The sequence below is a fragment of the Pan paniscus genome, chromosome 19, assembly GCF_029289425.2.
Source record: "Pan paniscus chromosome 19, NHGRI_mPanPan1-v2.0_pri, whole genome shotgun sequence".
In the NCBI taxonomy this organism is placed as follows: domain Eukaryota; kingdom Metazoa; phylum Chordata; class Mammalia; order Primates; family Hominidae; genus Pan; species Pan paniscus.
The window spans coordinates 9,404,042-9,428,171 of NC_073268.2; the positions used below are offsets into that span (position 1 = coordinate 9,404,042).

Below are 24,130 nucleotides of genomic sequence, written 5' to 3' on the forward strand. Positions count from 1 at the left end.
AGGATGGAGTGAGTTATTAAATTTAAAGTGCTTAGCACACTGATACATAGTAAATGCTCATTGTTTATGTTACCTATTAATAATTGCAGTTTTATGTTTGTTGATTTATCAGTTTCTTTTTAAAATTTTAAAATTATTATTGTGTTTGTTTGTTTGTTTGTTTTGAGACAGAGTCTTGCTCTGTTGCCCATGCTGAAGTGCAGTGGCACATTCTCGGCCCACTGCAACCTCTGCCTCCCGGGTTCAAGCGATTCTCCTGTCTTAGCCTCCCTAGTAGCTGGGATTACAGGTGCCCACCACCACACCCTGCTAATTTTTGTATTTTTAGTAGAGACAGGGTTTCGCCATGTAGGCCAGGCTGGTCTTGAACTCCTGGCCTCAAGAGATCCACCCACCTTGGCCTCCCAGTATGCTGGGATCACAGGCTTGAGCCACTGTGCCTGGCCTAATACTTTGTGTAAATTCCATGAGGCCTGCAATCATGTCTGGGTTATTTTACTCTGCATTGTATCCCCAATACCTGGAGAAGTGCTGGCAAGTTTTAGGTGCTGAATAAATGCTTGCTAGTTGCATGAATGAATGAGGCAGTGGGAAGAAAGGGGCAGGTGAATGGGGAAGAAAGGCAGCTTGGGGGAAAAACAGGAACAGGAAGAACTGTCGTTGGACTCAAGTGAATATTTAAATAAATTAGGAATGTGTGAATGCTGAAACTGGGGAAGTGATTTTAAATTGTAGCCTTCATTTACTTTATAGCTGCTACCTTGTGTCTTTAAGACAAATCAAGAATGTTTCTAGGCCAGGCGCAGTGGCTCACGCCTGTAATCCCAGCATTTTGGGAAGCCAAGGCAGGCAGATCACCTGAGATTGGGAGTTTGAGACCAGCTTGGCCAACATGGAGAAACTCTGTCTCTATTAGAAATACAAAATTAGCCAGGCGTGGGGGCGCATGCCTGGAATCCCAGCTACTTGGGAGGCTGAGGCGGGAGAATCTCTTGAACCCGGGAGATAGAGGTTCCGGTGAGCCAAGATCGCACCATTGCACTCCAGCAACAAGAGCAAAACTCCATCTCAAAAGAAAAAAAAGAAAAGAATGGTTCTTCACTTTTAAAAAGACTGATCATGGGCCAGGCGCAGTGGCTCATGCCTGTAATCTAAGCACTTTAGGAGGCCAAGGCAGGTGGATCACTTGAGGTCAGGAGTTCGAGATCAGCCTGGCCAACACGGGGAAACCCTGGTCTACTAAAAATACAAAATTAGCTGGGTGTGTTGGCGTGTGCCTGTAATCCCTGCTGCTTGAGAGCCTGAGGCAGGATAATTGCTTGAACCCGTGAGGCAGAGGTTGCAGTGAGCCGAGATTGCACCAGTGCATTCCAGACTGGGCGACAGAGTGAGACTATCTCAAAAAAAAATAAAGAATGATCGTGGAGATATTTAAATAATTTGATAAGTTCTTTTTTTATTTTTTAGAGATAGGGTCTCACTCTGTTGCCCATGCTAGTCTCAAACTCCTGGGCTTAAGCGAGCCTCCCGCCTCAGCTTCCCAAAGTGCTGTGATTATAGATGTGAGCCACTGCACCTGGCCATGTTTTTATATTCAAAATTTTATAAACCTATTTCCAGCGTAGGTGAAGTATTTTGTTCATAAATGAAGAATGAAAGTTTCACATGTGTTTGTGGTGATGGAATGAGTTGGAGAACCTTTGCTGACTTTCATTATCAGCTAAAGCAGGTACCATTTTCGTTCAAAAGACACAGGCCACGAAGGGTACGCAAATACCACACACATGTGAAGGCATTTGGGCAAGAGTCACATGATAAAATAAGAGATGATGCATAGAACTCTTGTGGTCAACAGAATAAATAGCATTTGTATCTTAATTATAGAACGAAAGGGGAAGGGAACTAATGTTTTTGACTATTTCTAATGTGACAGATGCTTTAATAGTCAGTACTTAAGTAACCCTAGAAGATAGCTATTATACTCCCATTTTACAGAGGAAGGAAGTACAGAGAGGTTGAATAATGTGTCCATGGGGTGAAGATTTGAACACATGTGCCCTTGAGTATTACATTTGTTGCTTTATATACTTACTAGGGATTTTTTTTTAAAGGGTCTCAGTCTGTTGCCCAGGCTGGGGTGCAGAAGCACGATCTCCGCTCACTGCAACCTTCACCTCCCAGGTTCAAGTGATTCTTTTGCCTCTGTCTCTCGATTACAGATGTGCGCCACCACGCCCAGCTAATTTTTGTATTTTTAGTAGAGATGAGGTTTCGTCATGTTGTCCAGGCTGGTCTTGAACCCCTGGCCTCAAGTGATCTGCCGCCTCGGCTTCCCCAAGTCCTGGGATTACAGACTTGAGCCATTGCACCTGGCCGTAATTTTTTTTAAATGACAGAGTCTTGTTCTTTGTCTCTCAGGCTGGAGTGCAGTGGCATGATCATAGCTCACTGCAACCTCCAACTCCTGGGCTCAAGTGATCCTTCCACCTCAACCTCTCCAGTAGCTGGGAGTACAGGTGCATGCCACCATGCCCAGCTAATTTTTTTTTTTTTTTTTTAATTTTGTGTAGAGATGGGGTTTCGCCATCTTGCCTAAGCTGGTCTCTAACTCTTGGTCTCCAAACAGTTCTCCTGCCTTGCCTCCCAAGTCTTTGGGATTATAGGCATGAGCCACTGTGCCTGGCCTTGTCCCTTAAAATGAGTTATCATTTGTAAACAGCTGATTTCTTTGGAGCATCGTCCCCATATACTTTTCTTTCATAAGTGATCTCATCCTTCTTCCACCCAAGCTTCCCCTTGAATTTGTTGTTTGTTGTTGTTTCCATTTTAGCAGAATTCATGTTGCTCTGATAGGGGCTCTTTTCAAACTGATGTCTTATCCTTCTTAGTACCTCAAACTAGGTCTTGTTCAGACATGTTGTAACAAGTTAGTATGAGTTTATTTTAGTGCAAAAAAATTTTTTGAAATGCATGCATAGTTTTTTCATAATGCACATTTTTCGTGTACTTTTTGAATCCCCCTCATACATGCACGTGGTTTTAAAATCAAATGGAACAGAAAGGTGTTCATGGCCGGGCATGGTGGCTCACATGTGTACTCTCAGCACTTGGGGAGGCTAATGCAGGAGGATCCCTTGAGGCCGAGAAAGAGTTTGATACCAGGCTGGGCAACATAGCAAGATCCTGTCTCTATTTCATTTAGAAAGAAGAAAGAGGTGTTTAATGTAATTACTGACCTTCTGCCTTACCTTGTCCAGTACTGTTCCCCAGAATAACTGCTTTTTAGAAAAATCACTGTCATTGACATTTCGCTTACGTATAGTAAATTGCACCTTTTTTATTTATTTATTTATTTTTTTGAGACAGAGTTTCCTCCTGTCGCCCTGGAGTGCAGTGGCGTGATCTCAGCTCACTGCAACCTCTGCCTCCCAGGTTCAAGCAGTTCTCATGCCTCAGTCTCCTTAGTAATTGGGGTTACAGGTGCACGCCACCACGCCTGGCTAATTTTTGTATTTTTAATAGTGATGGGGTTTCACTATGTTGGCCAGGCTGGTCTCGAACTCCTGACCTCAGATGCTCTTCCTGCCTTGGCCTTCCAAAGTGCTGGGATTACAGGCATAAGCCACCATGCCCGGCCAAATTGCACCTATTTTAAATGTACAGCTTGATGAACTTTGACAAATGTGCGCACCCCTGTAACCACATTGCCCCGGTGGAGATATAGAATACTTCCATCAATGCACAACTCCTCCTGCTCCTTCCCCACCTCCATCCTCACCCTAGGCAACCAGCGTTCTGGTTTCTACCTTTGTAAGTTAGTTTTGCCTTTCCTGAGACTTCATATAAATGGAATCAAATAATATCTATCCTTTTGTGTCTGGCTTCTTTCAGCAGTTTTTTTTTTTTCCCCAGAGGTAGGGTCTCTGTCACCCAGCCTGGAGTGCAGCGACAGTCATGGCTCACTCCAGCCTTGACCTCCTGAACTCAAGAGATCCTCGCATCTCAGCCTCCTGAGTAGCTGGGACTACAGGTGCATGCCACCACTCTTGGCTAATTAAAAAAAAAAATTTTTTTTTTTTTTTTTTTTTTTTGAGACACAGTCTTGCTCTGTTGCCAGACTGGAGTGCAGTGGCGCAATCTCAGGTCACTGCAACCTCTGCCTCCTGGGTTGAAGCGATTCTCTTGCCTCAGCCTCCCGAGTAGCTGGGATTACAGCCGCGCGCCACCATCCCCAGCTAATTTTTGTATTTTTAGTAGAGACGGGGCTTCACCACGGTGGTCAGGATGGTCTCGATCTCTTGACCTCGTGATCCACCCGCCTCAGCCTCCCAAAGTGCTGGGATTACAGGTGTGAGCCACCACGCCCGGCCTAAAAATATTTTTTGTAGCAATGGAGTCTTGGTGTGTTGTCCAGGATGATCTTGAACTCCTGGGCTCAAGTGATCCTCCTACCTTGGCCTCCCAAAGTGTTGGGGTTATAGGCACAAGCCACCACTGTGGACCAAAATGGTTTTTGAGATTTACCCATGTTAATTCAGTAATCTGCACCTTTTTATTGCTCAGTAGTATTCCATTGTATGACTATAACAAAATTTGTTTATTTACTTATTATTGCACATTTGGGTTATTTTCATCTTTTGGCTATTATAAATGAAGATGCTGTGACCATTTAAGTACAAATCTTTTTGTGGAAATATGTTTTCATTTCTCTGGGATAAATATCTAGGAATGTAATTGCTGGGTCACAGGTAACTGAATGTGTAAAAGAAATCGCCAACCTTTTCCAGTGTGATTATGAGAATTGTAGTTGCTCCATATCCTTGCCGGTCATCAGTCTTTGATTTCGAGTATTCTAGTGAATGTGCAATGGTATCTCACTGTGCTTTTATTTGTATTTCTCTGGTGGCTAGTGACGTTGAGCATCTTTTCGTGGGCTTACTGGCCATTTGTATATCTTCACAAAAGAAGTGTCTGTTCACATCTTTTGTTCACCTAAAAATTGGGTTTTGTGCTTATTAATGAGTTGTGAGAATTCTTGATTCTTGCTAGGTCTTTTGTTGAAGATAAATATTACATATATTTTTCCCAATCTGTGACTTGCCTTTTCGTTTTTGAAATTTTGTTTTTTTGAAGTGCACTTTTAAATTTTGATGAAGTCCAAGTTATCAGGTTGTGTTTTTTTGTTTGTTTTTGTTTTGTTTTTTGCAGAGTTGTGTTTGTGTGTCCTAAGAAATCTTTGCTAGGCTGGGTGTGGTGGCTCATGCCTGTAATCCCAGCACTTTGGGAGGCTGAGGCGGGCGGATCACCTGAGGTCAAGAGTTCAAGACCAACCTGGCCAACGTGGAGAAATCCTGTCTCTACTAAAAATACAAAATTAGCTGGGTGTGGTGGCAGGCACCTGTAGTCCCAGCTACTCGGGAGGCTGAGGCGGGAGAATGGCGTGAACCCGGGAGGCGGAGCTTGTAGTGAGCCAAGATCGCAGCACTGCACTCCAGCCTGGGCAACAGAGCAAAACTCCGTCTCAAAAAAAAATAAAAAATAAAAAAAAATAAAAACAGCAGGGTGCAGTGGCTAACGCCTGTAATCCCAGCACTTTGGGAGGCCAAGGCGGGCAGAACACCTGAGGTCAGGAGTTCGAGACCAGCCTGTCCAACATGGAGAAATCCCGTCTCTACTAAAAATACAAAATTAGCCGGGCGTGGTGTCACATGCCTGTAACCTCAGCTACTCAGGAGGCTGAGTCAGGAGAATTGCTTGAACCCAGGAGGTGGAGGTAGTGGTGAGCCAAGATCGCACCATTGCACTCCAGCCTGGGCAACAAGAGTGAAACTCAGTCTCAAAAAAAAAAAAAAAGAAATCTTTGCCTACCCGACCCGAGGTCACAAATCTTTTATGCTGTGTTTTCTTCCAGAAGTTTTATAGTTTTCGCTTTGCCTTGTGGTCTGTGATGCATTTCAAGTTTACTATTTTATCTATGATATATAGCTCTTTTTTAAATACAGATATTCAGTTGTTCTAGCCCTGTTTATTGAAAACACTATCTCGTTCCATTGAGTTACTTAGTCACTTCATTTATTTATTTTTTTAAATTTTTTATTTTTGAGACGGAGCCTCGCTCTGTTGCCCAGGCTGGAGTGCAGTGGCGCAATCTCGGCGCACTGCAGGCTCCACCTCCCGGATTCACAGCATTCTCCTGCCTCAGCCTCCCGAGTAGCTGGGACTACAGGCACCCGTCACCACGCCCGGCTAATTTTTTTTTGTATTTTTAGTAGAGACGGGATTTCACCGTGTTAGCCGGGATGGTCCCAATCTCCTGACCTCGTCGTGATCCACCTGCCTCGGCCTCCCAAAGTGCTGGGATTACAGGCATGAGCCACTGTGCCGGGCCCCTTAGTCACTTTAGATAAAATCAATGGACTGTATATGTGTATCTGTTTCTGGAATGTCAATTGATTTCTATGTTGGTGCTTATGTCAATACCACATCATCATAAACATTGAAGATTTATAGTAAATCCTGAAATCTGGCATTGTAAATTCTCCAGCTTCATTTTTATTTTTTATTTTTTTTGAGATGGAGTCTAGCTCTGTCGCCAGGCTGGAGTGCAGTGGTGAGATCTCGGCTCACCGTAACCTCCACCTCTCGGGTTCAAGCGATTCTCCTACCTCAGCCTCCTGAATAGCTGGGATTACAGGTGCCCGCCACCACACCCAGCCAATTTTTATATTTTTAGTAGAGACGGGGTTTCACTATGCTGGCTGGGCTAGTCTTGATCTCCCAACCTCATGTGATCCACCTGCCTTGGCCTCCCAAAATGCTGGGAGTACAGGCGTGAGCCACCGTGCCTGGCCTCCAGCTTCATTTCTTTTTTTTCTTTTTTTTTTTTTTTTTGAGACAGGATCTCACTTAGTCATCCAGGCTGGAGTGCAGTGACATACATGATCATAGTTTACTGCAGCTTTATCTCCCTGGCTCAAGTGATCCTCCCTCCTCACCCTCTGAGTAGCTGGGACCACTGCGCCCAGCTAGTTTTTTTTTTTTTTTTTTTTTTTGAGACAGGGCTTTACTGTCACTCAGGTAGAGTACAGTGGTGCCATCTCACCTTACTGCAGCCTCTGCTTCCCAGATGCAAACAATCCTCCTGCCTCAGCCTCTCGAGTAGCTGGGACTATAGGCATGTGCCACCACACCCAACTACTTTTTGTATTTTTTGTACAGACGGGGTTTCGCCATGTTGGCCAGGTTGGTCTCGAACTCCTGACCTCAAGCGATCCTCCTGTCTCAGCCTCCCAAAGTGCTGATCCCTTTGCATACACTGAAGTATAGAGAAACAACGTACAATAAAAAAAAGGAAAAGAAAATGAAAACAGACGTTTGTTTGTTTGTTTTGAGACAGGGTCTTGCTTTGTCACCCAGGCTGGAGTGCAATGGTGCAATCACAGCTCACTACAGCCTAGACCTCCTGGGCTCGAGTGATTCTTCCTCAGCTTTGTGAGTAGCTGGGACTACAGGTGTGCACCACATACCTGGCTAATTTTTTTTGAGATGGATTCTTTCTCTGCTGCCCAGGTTGGAGTGCAGTGGCACGATCTCAGCTCACTGCAACCTCTGCCTCCCAGGTTCAAGCAATTCTCCTGCCTCAGCCTCCCAAATAGCTGGGACTACAGGCACGTCCCACCATGCCCAGTTAATTTTTTATATTTTTAGTAGAGACAGGGTTTCACCGTGTTAGCCGGGGTGGTCTCAATCTCCTGACCTCGTGATCCTCCCACCTTGGCCTCCCAAAGTGCTAGGATGACAGGCGTGAGCCACCACCTGGCTAATTTTTTACAGAGACAGGTCTCCTTCTGTTGCCCAGACTGGTCTCGAACTCCTGAGCTCAAGCGATCCTCCTGCTTCCGTCTCCGAAATGCTGGGATTATAGGCAAGAGCCGCCGTCTGCAGCCTTGTTGGTAGTTTTCAGTGTGCAGTTCTTACATATGTATACTGTTAAATATATCCCTAAATAATTTACTTTTGAAGCCCGGCACGGTGGCTCACGCCTGTAATCCCAGCACTTTTTGGGAGGCTGAGGCGGGCAGATCACCAGAGGTCAGGAGTTTGAGACCAGCCTGGCCAACGTGGTGAAACCCTGTCTCTACTAAAAATACAAAAATTAGCCAGATGTGGTGGTGCATGCCTGTAACCCCAGCTACGTGGGAGGCTGCAGCAGGAGAATTGCTTGAAACCCGGGCATTAGAGGTTGCAGTGAGCTGAGATTGCACCACCACGCTCTAGCACGACAGAGCGAGACTCTGTCTCAAAAAAAATAAAATAAAATAAAGAAAGTTCTTTTGATGGTGTTTAAGTGGCATTTTTGAAAATTTCATTCTTCAGTTGTTTATTGCTAGTATATTGAAATGCAAGTGATTATTCCACGCCAGCCTTGTGTCCTGCAAACTTGCTAAATCAACTTACTAGTTTTTATAGATACCTTAGGATTTTCTATGTAAACGATCATATTGTCTACAAATAAAGGAAGTTTTATCTGTTCCTTTTTAATCTTATTTTTTATTTTGAGAGGGAGCCTCACTCTGTCGCCCAGGCTGGAGTGCAGTGGTGCGATCTCAGCTCCCTGCAACCTCCGCCTCCTGGGTTCAAGCGATTCTCCTGTCTCAGCCTCCCCAGCAGCTGGGATTACAGGTATGCGCCACCACGCCCAGCTAATTTTTAAATTTTTGATAGAAACAGGGTTTCACCATGTTGGCCAGGCTGGTCTCAAACTCCTGAGCTCAAGTGATTTGCCCGCCACAGCCTCCCAAAGTGCTGGGATTACAAGCCACCTTGCCCAGCCAGTTCCTTTTTAATCTTTATGCCTTTTTTTCCCTTGCCCTATTGCATTAGTTAGAACCTCTAATACCACACTGAATAAAGGTGTTAAGAGGTATATCCTTGCCTTATTCCCGATCTTAGTAGCATATTATTGTCTTTTACTGTTAAGTGTGATGGTAACCGTAGATTTTTTTTGTAGATGTCAGCTATCAGTTTAAGCATTACTTCTATGCCTAGTTTGCTGAGACTTTATAATGAGTAAGTGTTGCCTTTTCCGTATCTATTCAGTTGATGATGATTTTTCTCTATTCTTTGAATGTGACAAATTACATTGATTTTTCAGATGTTGAGTAAACCTTGCCTTCCTTGGATAAATCACACTTGGATAATATGTCATGACATATTATCCATTTTATATAGTGCTGGATTTGATTTGCTACTATTTTGTTGAAGATTCTTTTTTTTAAACAGGGTCTCGCTATGTTGCTTAGGCTGGTCTTGAACTCTTGGGCTCAAAGCAGTCCTCCCACCTCGGCCTCCCAAAGTGCTAGGATTATAGGCATGAACCTCTGCATGGGGCTGGTCTTTGTTTTTTTTTCTGTCGTAATAAACCTAACATCATAAAATGACTTGGAAAGAAAGTCTTGTCTTTTCTATTTTCTGAAATAATTTATGCAAGTTTTTTGTTTGTTTGTTCTTAAATGTTAGATAGGATTCACCAATAAAGCCATCTGGACCTAGAGTGTTCTCTTTTGGAATATTTAGAATTATAAATTCAATTTCTTTAATAGACATAGAGCTATATAGATTTTCTTTTGTATCAGTTTTGATAATTTGTATTTTTTGAGGGATTTATCCACTTTATCTTGGTTGTTTAATAAAGTTGTTCCTAATACTCCCTTATTATCTCTTTAATGTATATAGGATTTATTTATCTAATTCCCTGTTAATGAGCACTAGAGGGAAATGAATGGCTGTTAGGAATAACGAGTGCATATGGGATACCGGTGCTAGAGATGTGCTAAGTGTTTCCTTGTTGTAAAACACGTATCTCCCTCTTATCATTTTATGATTTGTCCAGAGTGATAAACTAGACGCTTCAGCTGACAGGCTCTGAATAGGCTCTTTTAACAATCTTATCTATATATTCCAAATACCAACTATAAAAACATGTCATTTTCATCATGATTTGAGTGCGTATCTCACACAAACCTGTTTTTACTCCCTCAGGCCATCATGCAGAAGGGGGATACAACCATAAAGCCCATCCTCCAAGTCATCGTAAGTACCTGCGTGTGTTATGTTCCATGTCAACTTCTTTGGAGTCATCGAATTACAAGTTACGTTTGATGAAGGACAGACAGATTTGTCCACTTTCGGAAATTCACCCCCAGTCACAAAAAATAGGCCAGTCTACATTGTAACCCTGAGAGAGCAGCCAGGCTTTTTGAAAATGTTACTACGTGAGCTGCTAAGTTCTACTGTCTTTGGAGGTTCAGACTGAAGGCTTTGCCTCTCTCTTCCTCCCCACTGTTGATAGATGACTGTGGAGCTATTTGCCTTTCCTGCCCTTGGGTTTGTCTTGTTCACATTGGCCTTTCATATGACCTCCAGAAATATATCTAGTATGAACTTGTCTCCTTCACATTCTTCAGTTAACACATCATTTATTTAAGGGGTTCTCAAACTTCATTGGGAGTTTTGAAAAATAGAAGCAGAATGGTGGGCTCACCCCTGCAGGTTTTCAGTCGGCTGGTCTGATGGGTCTCTCTGCTGCACCACCCGAGCTGTGGGTCAGCTTGGGGCTCTGGGTGCAGGTGTCACTTGCTTTGGAAACCTGCCTCTGCTCTCTCTCAGGTGGGGATAAAGGTCCCAGCTCTGCCGCCTGATCGTGGACACATGTCACTTACGTCTCTCTGCCTCCATCTCCACCCCAGTTGTTAGCCCCTTCAGGACAAGGATTCTTTTTATTCATTTTGTATTTTTAGCATGTTTCCTACACAGCACCTTGTGTATATTGGGTGCTTCATTATTATTATTATTATTATTATTTTGGTAATTGATTTTTAACCAAATTTGAGTCAGGGGTGAGAACACAAGAGTATAGGCAGCTCGTTTTACTTCCCTCTCTGTTGTGTTTAATAATGTTAGTGGAGGGAGGTTAGTGGGAAAATCATCAAATTCAGTTTTCTTTTACTTGGATTTAAGTGTCAAGAGAATGGGCAAACAGTTAGTTTGTGTTGAACTAATGGCAAACCCACTCTCCTGCCACTTCGGTTTACGTATCCCTGGGGACGGGGCAGACAACCTGGCTAATGAATCAAGTTTTCTGTCCTAGAACATCCGTCCCATTACTACGGGGAATAGTCCGCCGCGTTATCGACTGCTCATGAGTGATGGATTGAACACTCTATCCTGTGAGTATGGTGTATCCATCTAGAAATGTGTGAGTATTTAAATAGTAGAAGCACACCTGGCCCTTTGGTTGCCATAATTTGGGGGCATTCGTGAAGTCCGTACTTGCTTGGCTATGTACTTCATTCAGACACAATTGCAGCTGTCAGAGAGCATTCTAACAATAGACTGGAGGTAGTGGAAAGCTGCCACTTGGCTTAATTAATTTTCTCTAACTGGTGTTCTGTGTTTTCTCTGATTAATTTCCCTAAGGATGATATTGACATCGACTGAGTGCGAGGGGTCAGCTGCCCTATACTTTCCTTTTCTGGGGTTTTATTTCTGTGTTGGAAGCTGTAAAGGGGAGAAGGGAGAGAATTTTTAAATGATTTTGGCCACTTTAACAAATTCACACATTTAAGAGTAGCAGCAAATGTTTAACAGGCAGCAAAATACACAGTTTTTCACTCTGCAGAGCCTGCCTAGTTTTAATTTCAGGAGCATATTTAAGGCATTTTTCTTTGCTAGCACAGGTATGAGTAGCTCTCAGAGGCTTAAGACTGCAGGATTTGGGAGGCTAAAGAAATCTCTGTGCTTTTCAGCTTTCATGTTGGCAACACAGTTGAACCCTCTCGTGGAGGAAGAACAATTGTCCAGCAACTGTGTATGCCAGATTCACAGATTTATTGTGAACACTCTGAAAGACGGAAGGTATGTGCTGTGTTTTTTTCTGTCTTATTGTATTGTAGAATGGGAACGAATTTAGGAATAAAAAAGGCAATAGTGAGTTTTCAGCTAAGAATCAGCAGCTTTTCAGTTAAGAACTCAGGTAGCTAACACATGGCACCCAAGGAGGAGAAACATGGAAACAAGTTGGAAATTTCAGAGCAGAAGATTAAAGTAGAACGCAGAAATCTTGTTATTTCTAATTTCTTCAGAAGCTGCGTTTTTAGGATTTCCCCCAAAAGGATCTTATCTCTTTTGTTTGTCTTTGGTAGAAACGGGGTTTTGCTACCTTGCCCAGGCTGGTCTCAAACTCCTGAGATCAGGCAATCTGCCCACCTCAGCCTCCCAAAGTGCTGGGATTACAGGTGCGAGCCATCATGCCCGGCCTCAAAAGTATCTTTTAATGAAAAGAGGTACTTTATTTTACAGCAGAAAATGATAATTATTTTGTAATGCTGCTTTGTGTGTGTGTGTGTGTGTGTGTGTGTCTGTGTGTGTGTGCAATCTTGAATCTTTTATATTAAATGCTGTATTTAGCCAATACAGAATACATTGAACCACATGTGGTGGCTCATGCCTGTAATCCCAGCGCTTTGTGGTGCTAAGGTGGGAGGATTGCTTGAGGCCAGGAGTTTGAGACCAGCCTGGGTGACATAGCCAGGCCCTGTCTCTACAAAAAAAAAAAAGTTAAATTAGTGAGGTGTGGCGGCACACGCTACAGTCCTAGCTACATGGGAGGCTGAAGTGGGAGGATTCCCTAACCCCAGGAGTTTGAGACTGCAGTGAGCTGTGATTGCACCGCCGCACTTCAGCCTGGGCAGCACAGCAAGAGGCCATCTCTAAAAAAATAAATTTAAAAAAAGAATGTGTTGTACACGGACAAGTTACTGCATGCTAGACATACAGTGATGAACAGAACTGTTACTCTCATTGCTAAAACATGACTGATTTCAGGCAAGGTGCAGTGGCTCACACCTGTCATGCCAACACTTTGGGAGACCAGGTAGGGAGGATCACTTGAGCCCAGGAGTTTGCGACCAGCCTGGACAATATGGTGAGACCTTGTCTCTACGAAAAAAAGGAAAAGTTAGCTGGGCGTTATATCATGTGCCTGTGGTCCCAGCTACTCGGAAGGCTGAGGAGAGAGAGTGGCCTGAGCCCTGAGAGGTGAAGGCTGCAGTGAGCTGAGATCACGCCACTGCACTCCAGGCTGGGCAGGAGAGTAAGACCCTGTCTCAAAAAACACCAAAACAACAACAACAAAAACCGAGATAAAAAATGATAACAATACTAAGAGGTTTAAGTAATTAGTTTTTTAAATTCTGTTATACTGATTTTAGGACTCTTACATTTTCTCCAGCTGTTCTTTTTTCCTACCTCTTTATCTCTGTGTTGGTTGGATTTCACTCAAGAACTTTTTTCTGGACTGGCTCTTTAGTGCCGTCTTCCCCATTATCAGCCTGTTGGTCTTTATGCTAGAATGACCACTTGCCTGGCTGTCTATTGTTAGGTTATGTGGTTTTACCCTCAGAATTTTGTCTTCTGGCATTGAATGTTGATCTGGAGAAGTCTTAAGGCCAGCCTGGTTTGATTTCTTCCCTTGTAGGAAGCTTTGCTTTTTATTTTTATTTTTTGTCTCCTGAGGCCTCACTCTGGTTGCCCAGGCGGGAGTGCAGTGGCACCATCAGGGCTCACTGTAGCCTTGACCTCCCGGGCTCAGGTGATTCTCCCACCTCAGCCTCCTGAGTAGCTGGGACTACAGGCGCCCACCACCACGCCTGGCTAATTTTGTTTTGTATTTTTAGTAGAGACGGGGTTTCACCATGTTAGCCAGGATGGTCTCGATCTCCTGACCTCGTGATCCACCCGCCTCAGCCTCCCAAAGTGCTGGGATTACAGGCGTGAGCCACCGCGGCCGGCCGTCCATATTTTTTTTTTTTTTCTGGTATGTGGTATGCTCGTTCAGTCTGCCGATTCAGTTCTTTTCAACGAAGTTTTTCTGTGTGTTATTCCTTAATGTTGTTTTCTATTTCACTTATTGAGTTCCAGTTTTTACATACGTTGTAGATAACTTTGATCTCCGCATAGGTCTTTACTTTAACCTTTTTTCTGATGGACGCATTGGCTTGCTTCGAGGTTTTCCAACATAATAGTACAGTTTTTAGTTTTCTCTCTTCTACTCCTCAATCTTTATAAATTATTAGATGTATAGTAGTATTGATTTTGTTCTGTTTTTTTCTTAGCTGTTCAAGCTCCCTTTTCTTCTTAGTCTCTTGTTTTAGCTCATCTTTTGACTGTTAATTTGTTGGATTCATATAGTCGTACTTATTTTGCCAATCGCTTTTGGGAAGTGTCACTCCTTTTCTTGGCTTGTACTTTCTTCCAGAGTGGGTTCTTTAATCGTCTTTGCCTCCCTGTTGCTTTCCCTTTTATGCATTGTTGTGTATTGTATTGTTGCTTTGTCATCATCCCTTTTTATTTTGTTCATGCTTAATGTGGACAGTCCTGTCCAGACTTGGTATTTGCTCTGACATAGTCTAGGCTAGGTACATGTTGCCAACCTTCTCACTTGGGACTTTTTATCTTCCACTCCAGGCTATCTTGGAGCGCTTAAGTGGTGTTTTGCAGCCACTTTTCTATCCTCCAGGGCATGGTTGTGGGAGAGGGTGGAAGCGTTGCTGGGATTGAGTGCAGTCCTTGCTGGGAAACTTCACAGCCCACTCTCTCCAGTCACGGAGACAGCTCCACTCCCCTGGGCTTTGCCTGATGGCACTGCCTCAGCTTGCAGGCTTGCCTCATATTCTTTTGTACCTCTGCTGAGAGCCTGTGTGTGCGGCTGGGTTTATTTACTCCTTGCTTTTTTGGTGATCATTCAGGTTTATTCTAAACAGGACTTGAGCAGTCATCCTTGTACTTTATCTTAACGTGTTTATGCTTTTATTTCTGAATAACAGATTATTAGAATTTGTATTGTGGGGTCAAAGGACATCTGTGGAAAGTATACCAATTATACTCATAAATGTTATATAAGAGTATCTATTGGCCAGGCACAGTGGCTCACGCCTGTAATCCCAGCACTTTGAGAGGCTGAGGCGGGGCAGATCACAAGGTCAGGAGATCGAAACCAGCCTGGCCAACATGGTGAAACCCCATCTCTACTAAAAATACACAAATTAGCTGGGCGTGGTGGCGGGTGCGGCCTGTAATCTCAGCTACTCAGGAGGCTGAGGCAGGAGAATCGCCTGAACCCAAGAGGCGGAGGTTGCAGTGAGCCGAGACTCCAGCCTCGGTTACAGAGCAAGACCCCATCTCCAAAAAAAAAAAGCGTATCTCTGAATAGACAAATCCATAGAAACAAATTCACTGACTGGTTCTCAGGGGTGGTAGAGTGTGGAGTGACTGTCATTGTACACATGGTTTCTTTTGCTGATGACAACAGTGTTCTAAAGTGAGGTAGTGGTGATGCTTGCATAACTGCGAAATGCAGAACCCATAGGATTATCCACTCTGGAAGGGTGAGTTCATTACGGTACGTGAATGATATCTCAATAAACATGTTATTTAAAAAGAAGTGTTTGCCATTAAGCTTGTCAACATACTGTGTATTAGTAATATTTTAAAGAATAATTATCAGCCAGGCACGGTGGCTCATGCCTGTAATCCCAGCACTTTGGGAGGCTGAGGCAGGCAGATCACCTGAGGTCAGGAGTTTGAGACCAGCCTGGTCAACATGGTGAAATCCGTCTCTACTAAAAATACAAAAATCAGCCGGGCATGGTGGCACACACCTGTAATCCCAGCTACTCGGGAGGCTGAGGCAGGAGAATTGCTTCAACCCGGGAGGCAGAAGTTGCAGTGAGTCAAGATTGCACCATTGTACTCCATCCTGGGTGACAAGTTTTTCTTGCCCAGGCTGGAGTGCAATGGTGCCATCTCGGCTCACTACAACCTCTGCCTCCCGGGTTCAAGCAATTCTCTGCCTCAGCCTCCTGGGTAGCTGGGATTACAGATGTGCACCACCATGCCTGGCTAATTTTTTTGTATTTTTAGTAGAGACGGGGTTTCACCATCTTGGCCAGGCTGGCCTTAAACTCCTGACCTTGTGATCCACCCGCCTCGGCCTCCCAAAGTCCTGGGATTACAGGTGTGAGCCACCGCACCCAGCCTGTTCCTTTTTATGGCAGAATAATCCTCTGTTGTCTAGATACATCACATTTTGTGTATCTATTCGTTAGTTGATGGGTATTCGGATTATTTCTGCCTGCTTGCTATTACTAATAATTCTATGAACATTTGTGTACAAGTTTTTTGTGGACAGACGTTTCCATTTCTTTTATAGATAATCTGTCTAGGAAAGGAATTGCTAGGCTAAATGGTCATTTTATGGTTAACTTTTTGAGGCTATTGTTCAAAGTGTATACACCAGTTTACCTCCCTGCCAACAGCGCGTGTGGAGTTTTTCCCTGTTCTTGCCAGTACTTCAAATTACACTCCATAGAGTTTCAGTTAAACTTCTCTGTAGGCTATTTAGTAGTTTATAGACAACGTCTTTCTTTACTTTTTCCCTCCAAATTTTTGTTGGCTGTTCTTTTTTTTTTTGAGACGGAGTCTTGCTCTGTCTGAGTCTTGCTCAGGCTGGAGTGCAGTGGCGCGATCTCGGCTCACTGCAAGCTCCGCCTCCCGGGTTCACGCCATTCTCCTGCCTCAGCCTCCCCAGTAGCTGGGACTACAGGTGCCCACCGCCACGCCCGGCTGATTTTTTGTATTTTTAGTAGAGACGGGGTTTCACTGTGTTAGCCAGGATGATCTCGATCTCCTGACCTCATGATCTGCCCACCTCGGCCTCCCAAAGTGCTGGGATTACAGGCGTGAGCCACCGCGCCCGGCATTCCTTATTCTCATATTTGTCATTTTTTTTTTTTTTTTAATTTTACTGTATTGACAGCGCTGTCAAAACTTTGTTGGACCATGGTAATGTCAGCAGTTGCCTGATTTTCATGGAAATGCTTTTGGTTTCACTGTTCAATGCAGTGTTGATCGTGGAAAAACACGCAGTTTACCAGGTGCAGGTTTTATTTTTTAAGTCCTCAGGATTTCATCATAAATGGCTCGTAAATTCTTTCAAAGCTTTTACTACCTCTTGATATGATCATATTTGTTTTTAATCCATTAACATAATGAACTATTTTAATAGATTATCTAGGCTGGACGTGGTGGCTCATGCCTGTAATCTCAACACTTTAGGAGGCCGAGGTGGGTGGATCACTTGAGGTCAGTAGTTCGAGACCAGCCTGGCCAACGTGGTGAAACCCTGTCTCTACTGAAAATACAAAAATTAGCCAGGCATGGTGGCACACGCCTATAGTCCCCGCTACTTGGGAGACTGAGGCAGGAGAATCACTTGAACCTGGGAGATGGAGGTTGCAGTGAGTTGAGATCGCCCCACTGCACTCTAGCCTGGGCAACAGGGCAAGACTCCATCTCAAAAAAAAAAAAAGATTGCCTAATATTCAACTCTTGTTTCATTCTTGCGATAAATCCTGCCTTAAAAAAATAATCCTAGGCTAGGCTGGTGGCTCACGCCTGTAATCCCAGCACCTTGGGAGGCCAATGCAGGTGGATCATCTGAGGTGGGGAGTTCAAGACCAGCCTGGCTGGCCAACATGGTGAAACACCATCTCTACTGAAAATACAAAAATTAGCCAGGCATGGTGGCACACGCCTAATAGTCCCAGCTACTCGGGAGGCTGAGGCAAGAGAATCACTTGAAACCAGGAGGCGGAGGTTGCAGTGAGTTGAGATCGCCCCACTGTACTCTAGCCTGGGTGACAGAGCAAGACTCCGTCTCAAAAAAAAAAAAAAAAAGATTGCCTAATAATTCAACTCTTGTTTCATTCTTGCAATAAATCCTGCCTTAAAAAAAAAATCCTAGGCTGTGCTGGTGGCTCATGCCTGTAATCCCAGCACTTTGGGAGGCTGAGGCAGGTGGATCACCTGAGATGGGGAGTTCGAGACCAGCCTGGCCAACATGGTGAAACCCTGTCTCTACTAAAAATACAAAAATTAGCCAGGTGTGGTGGCGGGTGCCTGTAATCCCAGCTACTCAAGAGGCCGAGGCAGGAAAATTGCTTGAACCTGGGAGGTGGAGGTTGCAGTGAGCTGAGATTGTGCCACTGCGCTCCAGCCTGGGTGACAGAGTGAGACTCTCTCTCAAAAAAAAAAAAAATAAGAAGAATTCTTAGCTTGCTAATTTTCTCTTTTTATTTTTTAAAATCTTTTTTCTGGAAAACTTTAAACATCTACAAACATAGACAGAATACACAGTAGTCTGATGAATCCCCATATAGCCCATCATTCAGCTCCAAATTGTCATCTGTTGTCCAGTTTTGCTCTATCTCCATCCTTTCAACGTCCACTATCCTCTGTAATTTTGAGGTAAATCTCAGACATCATATTATTTCATCCATAAATATTTTAGTATGTATTTTTGAAAGATAAAAACTCTTAAAAAGACACTATCCCATTTCACACCTAAAAAAATACCGTCCGTGTTGTATTTCCATCTTGTCGTATGTGTGCATGTGTATGTGCGTGTGCGTGTGTGTGCCCGCACAATCTATATGAATCAGAATCCAAAATAAGTTTCCTGTGACGGTAGATTGATGGTCTGTTAAGTCTCTCTGAATCTGTAGGCTCTGCGTCTGCCTTTTTTCTCCTTTACTGTTTATTTGCTGAAGAAACCAGGTCATTTATCCTTCACCTCGTGCAGTTTCCCCCAGTCTGGATTTGGCTGATTGCATCCCTGTAAAGTCACTTAATGTGTCCTTGTCATCTGTATTCTCTGTAAGTTGATATTAGTGTATTCTTTTAATATGCTGCTAGGTTCATCTTGCTGATATTTTATTGAGGATTTATGGGATATTGCAGGATGAAATTAGTTTTGGTTTTGTGTGTGTGTTTTGTCTTAGGTTTTAGTATTAGAGTCATACTAAATGATTCATAGGCCTTCTATTTTTATATGTTCTGGAGTGATTTGTATAATTTGGAAAGTAGTTAAATATCTGCCACTAAGTATCAGATAGTTATTACAGGGAATCTGGATACCATTTTCAGGAACAGATAATTTCAGGCTTATCTTATTGAAACTCTGATGTGAAACCTGATTGATTGTATGTAAAAATCCAAATTATAGCAGTCAGGCCATTTAAAACAAACAATTGATTGTATGTAAAAATCCAAAAACAGCAGTCAGACCATTTAAAGTGTAAAACGTGATGAAATTGGGTAGATTATTGCTTAAATATTGCCCTAAGCCTGTTTCTTCAGCTCCCCTGCCACTAACCTCATTCAGGCCTCTGTCATTTTGTCTCTTCTCTTGGTCTCCCTGCCTCCAGTCATGTCCCATTAAATTCCTTCTTTTTAAAATGCAGACATTGTGATATGCTCATCAAGTATGTATTGAGCAACAACTGTGGGCCATTTGCTTCATTAAGCACTGAGGGATACCTGTCTTTATTGACAGTACAGTCTAGTAGGAGAGAGAGAGAATAATAATCACTAATGAACATATAATTAAGACGAAGCAGAGTGTTCTGAAGGAAAGAAATCAAGGCTGTAGGAAAGACTAGAACAAAGCAACCTGATCTCAACTAGAGATTAAGGAAGTGTCTCTTGAAGTGATGTTTGAGATGAGAGCTAAAAAATGAGTATTAGATGAGGCAAAATGAGAAGGAACACAACACCGCAATCTCAGAGCAGCACGGACAAAGGCCTTGTGGCAAGAGGGACTGTCCCATGTGGTGGAACTGAAAGAAAACAGGAAGGGCAGAGGGCAGAGGGCAGAGGGCTGGGGGCAGGCAGCAGCGCGGGAGGGGGGTTAGCAAGGCCAGGCCAGGCAAGCCATGGCCCAGGTTTTTCTTTGTGGCCTAAGGTCATTGGGAAGTTATCACAAGGTTTTAATTAGAGTTAAAAAGCAAAAGAACTGTAAGTTCTTAAAAATGGGTCATTATTACATTTTTAAAAATATCTATTGTCATAATTGGTTTTCACTGGGAAAAAGTCATTGTTGAGATAAGTATGTGTTTCTGAAAACAGTTCATCTCTTTTTATGCCATATATTCTTGTGTTTAGTAATCTAAATTCTTACCACGTCGGTTGCTCCTTGAAGATACGGTGCGTAGCGAGAACACTGCATTTTAATTAAGGAACTAGTTGGGAACTGAAAACCCTGCAATCACTTGATAATGATGCGGCGAAAGATGAAGAGAAATATTTATGTAAACAGATGACAAATGGAAAATAGTTCATCACAATGATCATCGGGGAAAGCATTTTGAGTAGCTTATCATTTGAACGGAATTTGTTCTTCTAACCTGTTTCTGTTTGTCTGCTTTTGCAGGAGAGTAGTTATCTTGATGGAATTAGAAGTTTTGAAGTCAGCTGAAGCAGTTGGAGTGAAGATTGGCAATCCAGTGCCCTATAATGAAGGTAAAATGCTTTGGCGTAGGTTGTAGCACTCAACTGAATACCTCTTTATATATTCGGAGTTCTACCTTTTGGATTCAGTTTGACTTGTTAGTGTTAATAAAATGATAGTGATTCTGAGGTCTAGGAACCAGGCTATTCTGTCAGGCTTTTTCAATTCTAAAGAAATGATGTATGAAGAAAGGGCACAATTAGAAAGCAATGGACAAATGGGCTGGGTGCACGGTGGCTCACACCTGTAATCCCAGCACTTTGGGAGGCCAAAGCAGGTAGATCACTTGACGTCAGGAGTTCGAGACCAGTCTGGCCAGCATGGCAAAACTCCATCTCTACTAAAAATACAAAAAGTAGCTAGCCATAGAGGCCCGCCCCTGTAATCCCAGCTACTCAGAAGGCTGAGGCAGGGAAATCGCTTGAACCCAGGAGACGGAGGTTTCAGTGAGCCGAGATCGTGCCACTGCACTCCAGCCTGGGCAACAGAGCGAGACTCTGTCTCGAAAAAAGTAAGAAAGTAATGGACAAAGATTCAATTATACTAGACTAAAAAAAAATCTAGGATATCACAGTAATATAGGATACTACAGGATATCTGTAATATTAATGAGAAACGTGTTTTCCTAAGATTTATCTTATGTACACTTTTGTTTTTCAAAAGTGTGAAGCACGCAGTCTGTACTCCTGTGATAACACTCACTGCACTGGTAGCTTTTAGAATTATCTCTATTTACTGCTAAGCCATGAGTAAACTGTGTGAAGGTAGAGATCATGTTTGTTCTAGTGCCTAACTTGAGGCTGGCGTTTAGTATTTGTTGAAACAAGTTGAATATATAACGTTGTTTTACTGTGATTATCTCTTGATGGTGAAATTACTAATGATTTAATTTTCTCATGAAAATGTATAGAAAAGCACATTGAAATAAAAAAAAGTCCATTTTTTCTTTGCATCCTAAAAGAAGCTGAAAAAAAAGTCATTACTTCAGACAATTCTAGAGAAAGGCAAAAAGAATCTTCAAATCACTGGCCCCATTAAAGGAAAGGATTGTTTGACCTTACACCAAGTCAAAAAATAAAAGCCTCACTTGACACCAAAATAAATTTGAGATGTATTTTTTCAAGTTAGAAAATGAAACCATCAAAAATCAAGAGGAAGAGGCTGCACAAATAGATTGGAATAATTCACAATGAATATTTGATTACATTGAGATTTTAAAATTACATATTAAAAATAGGAAACCAGGCACGGTCCCTCACACCTGTAATCCCTGCACTTTAGGAGGCTGAGGTGGAAGAACTGCTTTGAGTGCAGGAGGAGGAGACCAGCCTGGGTAACACAGGAAGACCCCATCTCTGCAATAATTTTTTAAAAACTTAGCCAGGTGTGGTGGCTCACACCTGTAGTCTCAGCTACTTGGGAGGATGAGGTGGGGGGATTACTTGAGCCTGGGAGATTGAGGCTGCAGTCAGCTGTGATGGCACCACTGCCCTCCAGCCTGGGGACACAGCAAGTGTCCGCTATTCCCCACTGCAAAAAATTAAAAGTGTGTAAACTAGGATAAAATATTTGCAACTCATAGGATTGACAAAGGGTTACTATCTTTACTATTTATTGAATTTTTTACATATTAAGGAATAAAGTACTTCATTAGCAAAGCAGGCATTGGAGAAAAATAGATGGTTCACTATAGAAGGAAAACAAATGGCTAATACATTAGAAAACATCTTCAGCCTTGCTCGTTATCTTTGTCTTGTTCCTGATCTCAGGGAGAAAGCATTCAGACTTTCACCATTAAATGTCATGTTAACTGTAGGGTTTTCTTAGAGTCTTTTTATCAGAAGTAAAGAAGTTTATTTCTGTTCCTAGTTGCTGAGGGCTTTCATCAGAAATGGATGGTGAGTTTTGTCAAATGCATTTTCTGTGCTTGCTGATGATCTGATGATCATGTGGTTTTCTTTGTTAGTTAATATGGTGAGTTACATTGATTGATTTTTTTTTTTTTTGAGACAGTCTGATTGCATGACCCAGGCTGGAGTGCAGTGGTGCCTTCTCGGCTCACTGCAACCTCCGCCTCCCGGGTTCAAGTGATTCTCGTGCCTCAGCCTCAGAGTAGCTGGGATTACAGGTGTATGACACCACACCCGGCTAAAATTGTGTGTGTGTGTGTGTGTGTGTGTGTGTGTGTGTGTGTGTGTGTGTTTAGTAGAGACAGGGTTTTGCCATGTTGGCCAGGCTGGTCTTGAACTCCTGACCTCAAGTGGTCCACCCGCCTGGGCCTCCCAAAGTGCTGGGATTACATTGCGCTCAGCCACGCTGATTGGTTTTTGAGCGCTAAACCAATCTGGGATCTCTGGGGTAAGTCTACGTCGTGATGTATGATTCTTTTTACATATTGTTGGATTTGATTTGCTATATCCCTTTGATCTGATTTACTTTGTTTAGAATTTTTGTATCGGTATTCACGAGAGATATTTTTCTTTAGTTTTCTTTTATTGTTACATCTCTGATTTTGATACCTGAGTAACCCTGACCTTATGGAATAAGTTGGGAAGTGTTCCGTCTTAAATTTTCTGCAGCAGTTTGTGTAGACTTGGTACTTCTTCCTTAGATGTTCAGTTGAATTCACCAGTGAAGTCATCTGGGCCTGATTTCTTTTTTTTTAATGGAAAAGTCTTAAACTGTAAGTTCAGTTTCTTTAATAGAGAGATACAGGGTTATTCAAGCACCCTTCTTGAGTAGACTTTGGTAGATTATGTGCTTCAAGGAATTTAATTTCATTTAAGTTCTTGAATTTATTAGTCTATAGAAATATAAATATTCTAAACACCCCAATTATTAGAAATTATCAGATGGATTAAAAAAATATATTTCCAGCTGGGTGCGGTGGCTCACACTTGTAATCCCAACACCTTGGGAAGAACGAGGCAAGCCGATCGCTTGCGCTTGGGAGTTCAAGACCAGCCTGCGCAACATGATAAAACCCAGTCTCTACCAAAAATACAAAAAATTAGCTGGATGTGGTGGCGCTCCTGCACCTGTGGTCCCAGCTACCTGAGTCCTGGAGGTGGAGGTTGCAGTAAGCCGAGATGGCACCAGTGCACTCTAGCCTGGGTGACAGAGTGAGACCCCATTAAAAAAAAAAAAAAAAAAAAAAAAAAGCCAGGTGCTGTGGCTCACGCCCATAATCCCAAAACTTTGGGAAGCTGAGGCGGGTGGATCACAAGGTCAGGAGTTGGAGACCAGCCTGGCCAATATGGTGAAACCTTGTCTCTACTGAAAAAATACAAAGATTATCTAGGCGTGGTGGCACGCACCTGTAGTCCCAGCTACTGGTGAGGCTGAGGCAGGAGAATCACTTGAACCCGGGAGGCGAAGGTTGCAGTGAGCTGAGATCATGCCACGGCACTCCAGCTGGGCCGACAGAATGAGACTCTGTCTCAAAACAAAACAAAACGAAACTATATATAGTTTTTATTTATTTATTTAATTTTTATTTTTATTTAATTTTTACTTTTTTAATTTACTTTTTTTATTTAATTTTTTATATTTTTAGTAGAGACAGGATTTTGCCATGTTGGCCAGGCTGATCTTGAACTCCTGCCCTCAAGTGATCTGCCTGCCTCAGCCTCCCAAAGTGCTGGAATTATAGCATATATATATATTATATAACATACATATATGTTTCCTTGTTATCCTTTGAGTGTCTGTAGAATTTGAGAG

The 24,130-nt window shown here is 42.8% G+C and overlaps 1 protein-coding gene across 1 annotated transcript in view; it reads left to right on the forward strand.

Annotated features, from left to right (window-relative positions):
• Positions 1 to 24,130, forward strand: part of RPA1 (replication protein A1) — a 74,421-nt gene that overhangs the window by 2,878 nt on the left and 47,413 nt on the right. The window contains exons 2-5 of the mRNA XM_003816854.6: positions 10,042 to 10,092; positions 11,150 to 11,228; positions 11,808 to 11,916; positions 20,330 to 20,418. Of these exons, the coding sequence (XP_003816902.4) occupies positions 10,042 to 10,092; positions 11,150 to 11,228; positions 11,808 to 11,916; positions 20,330 to 20,418 (328 nt within the window). The remainder of the gene's footprint in view (positions 1 to 10,041; positions 10,093 to 11,149; positions 11,229 to 11,807; positions 11,917 to 20,329; positions 20,419 to 24,130) is intronic.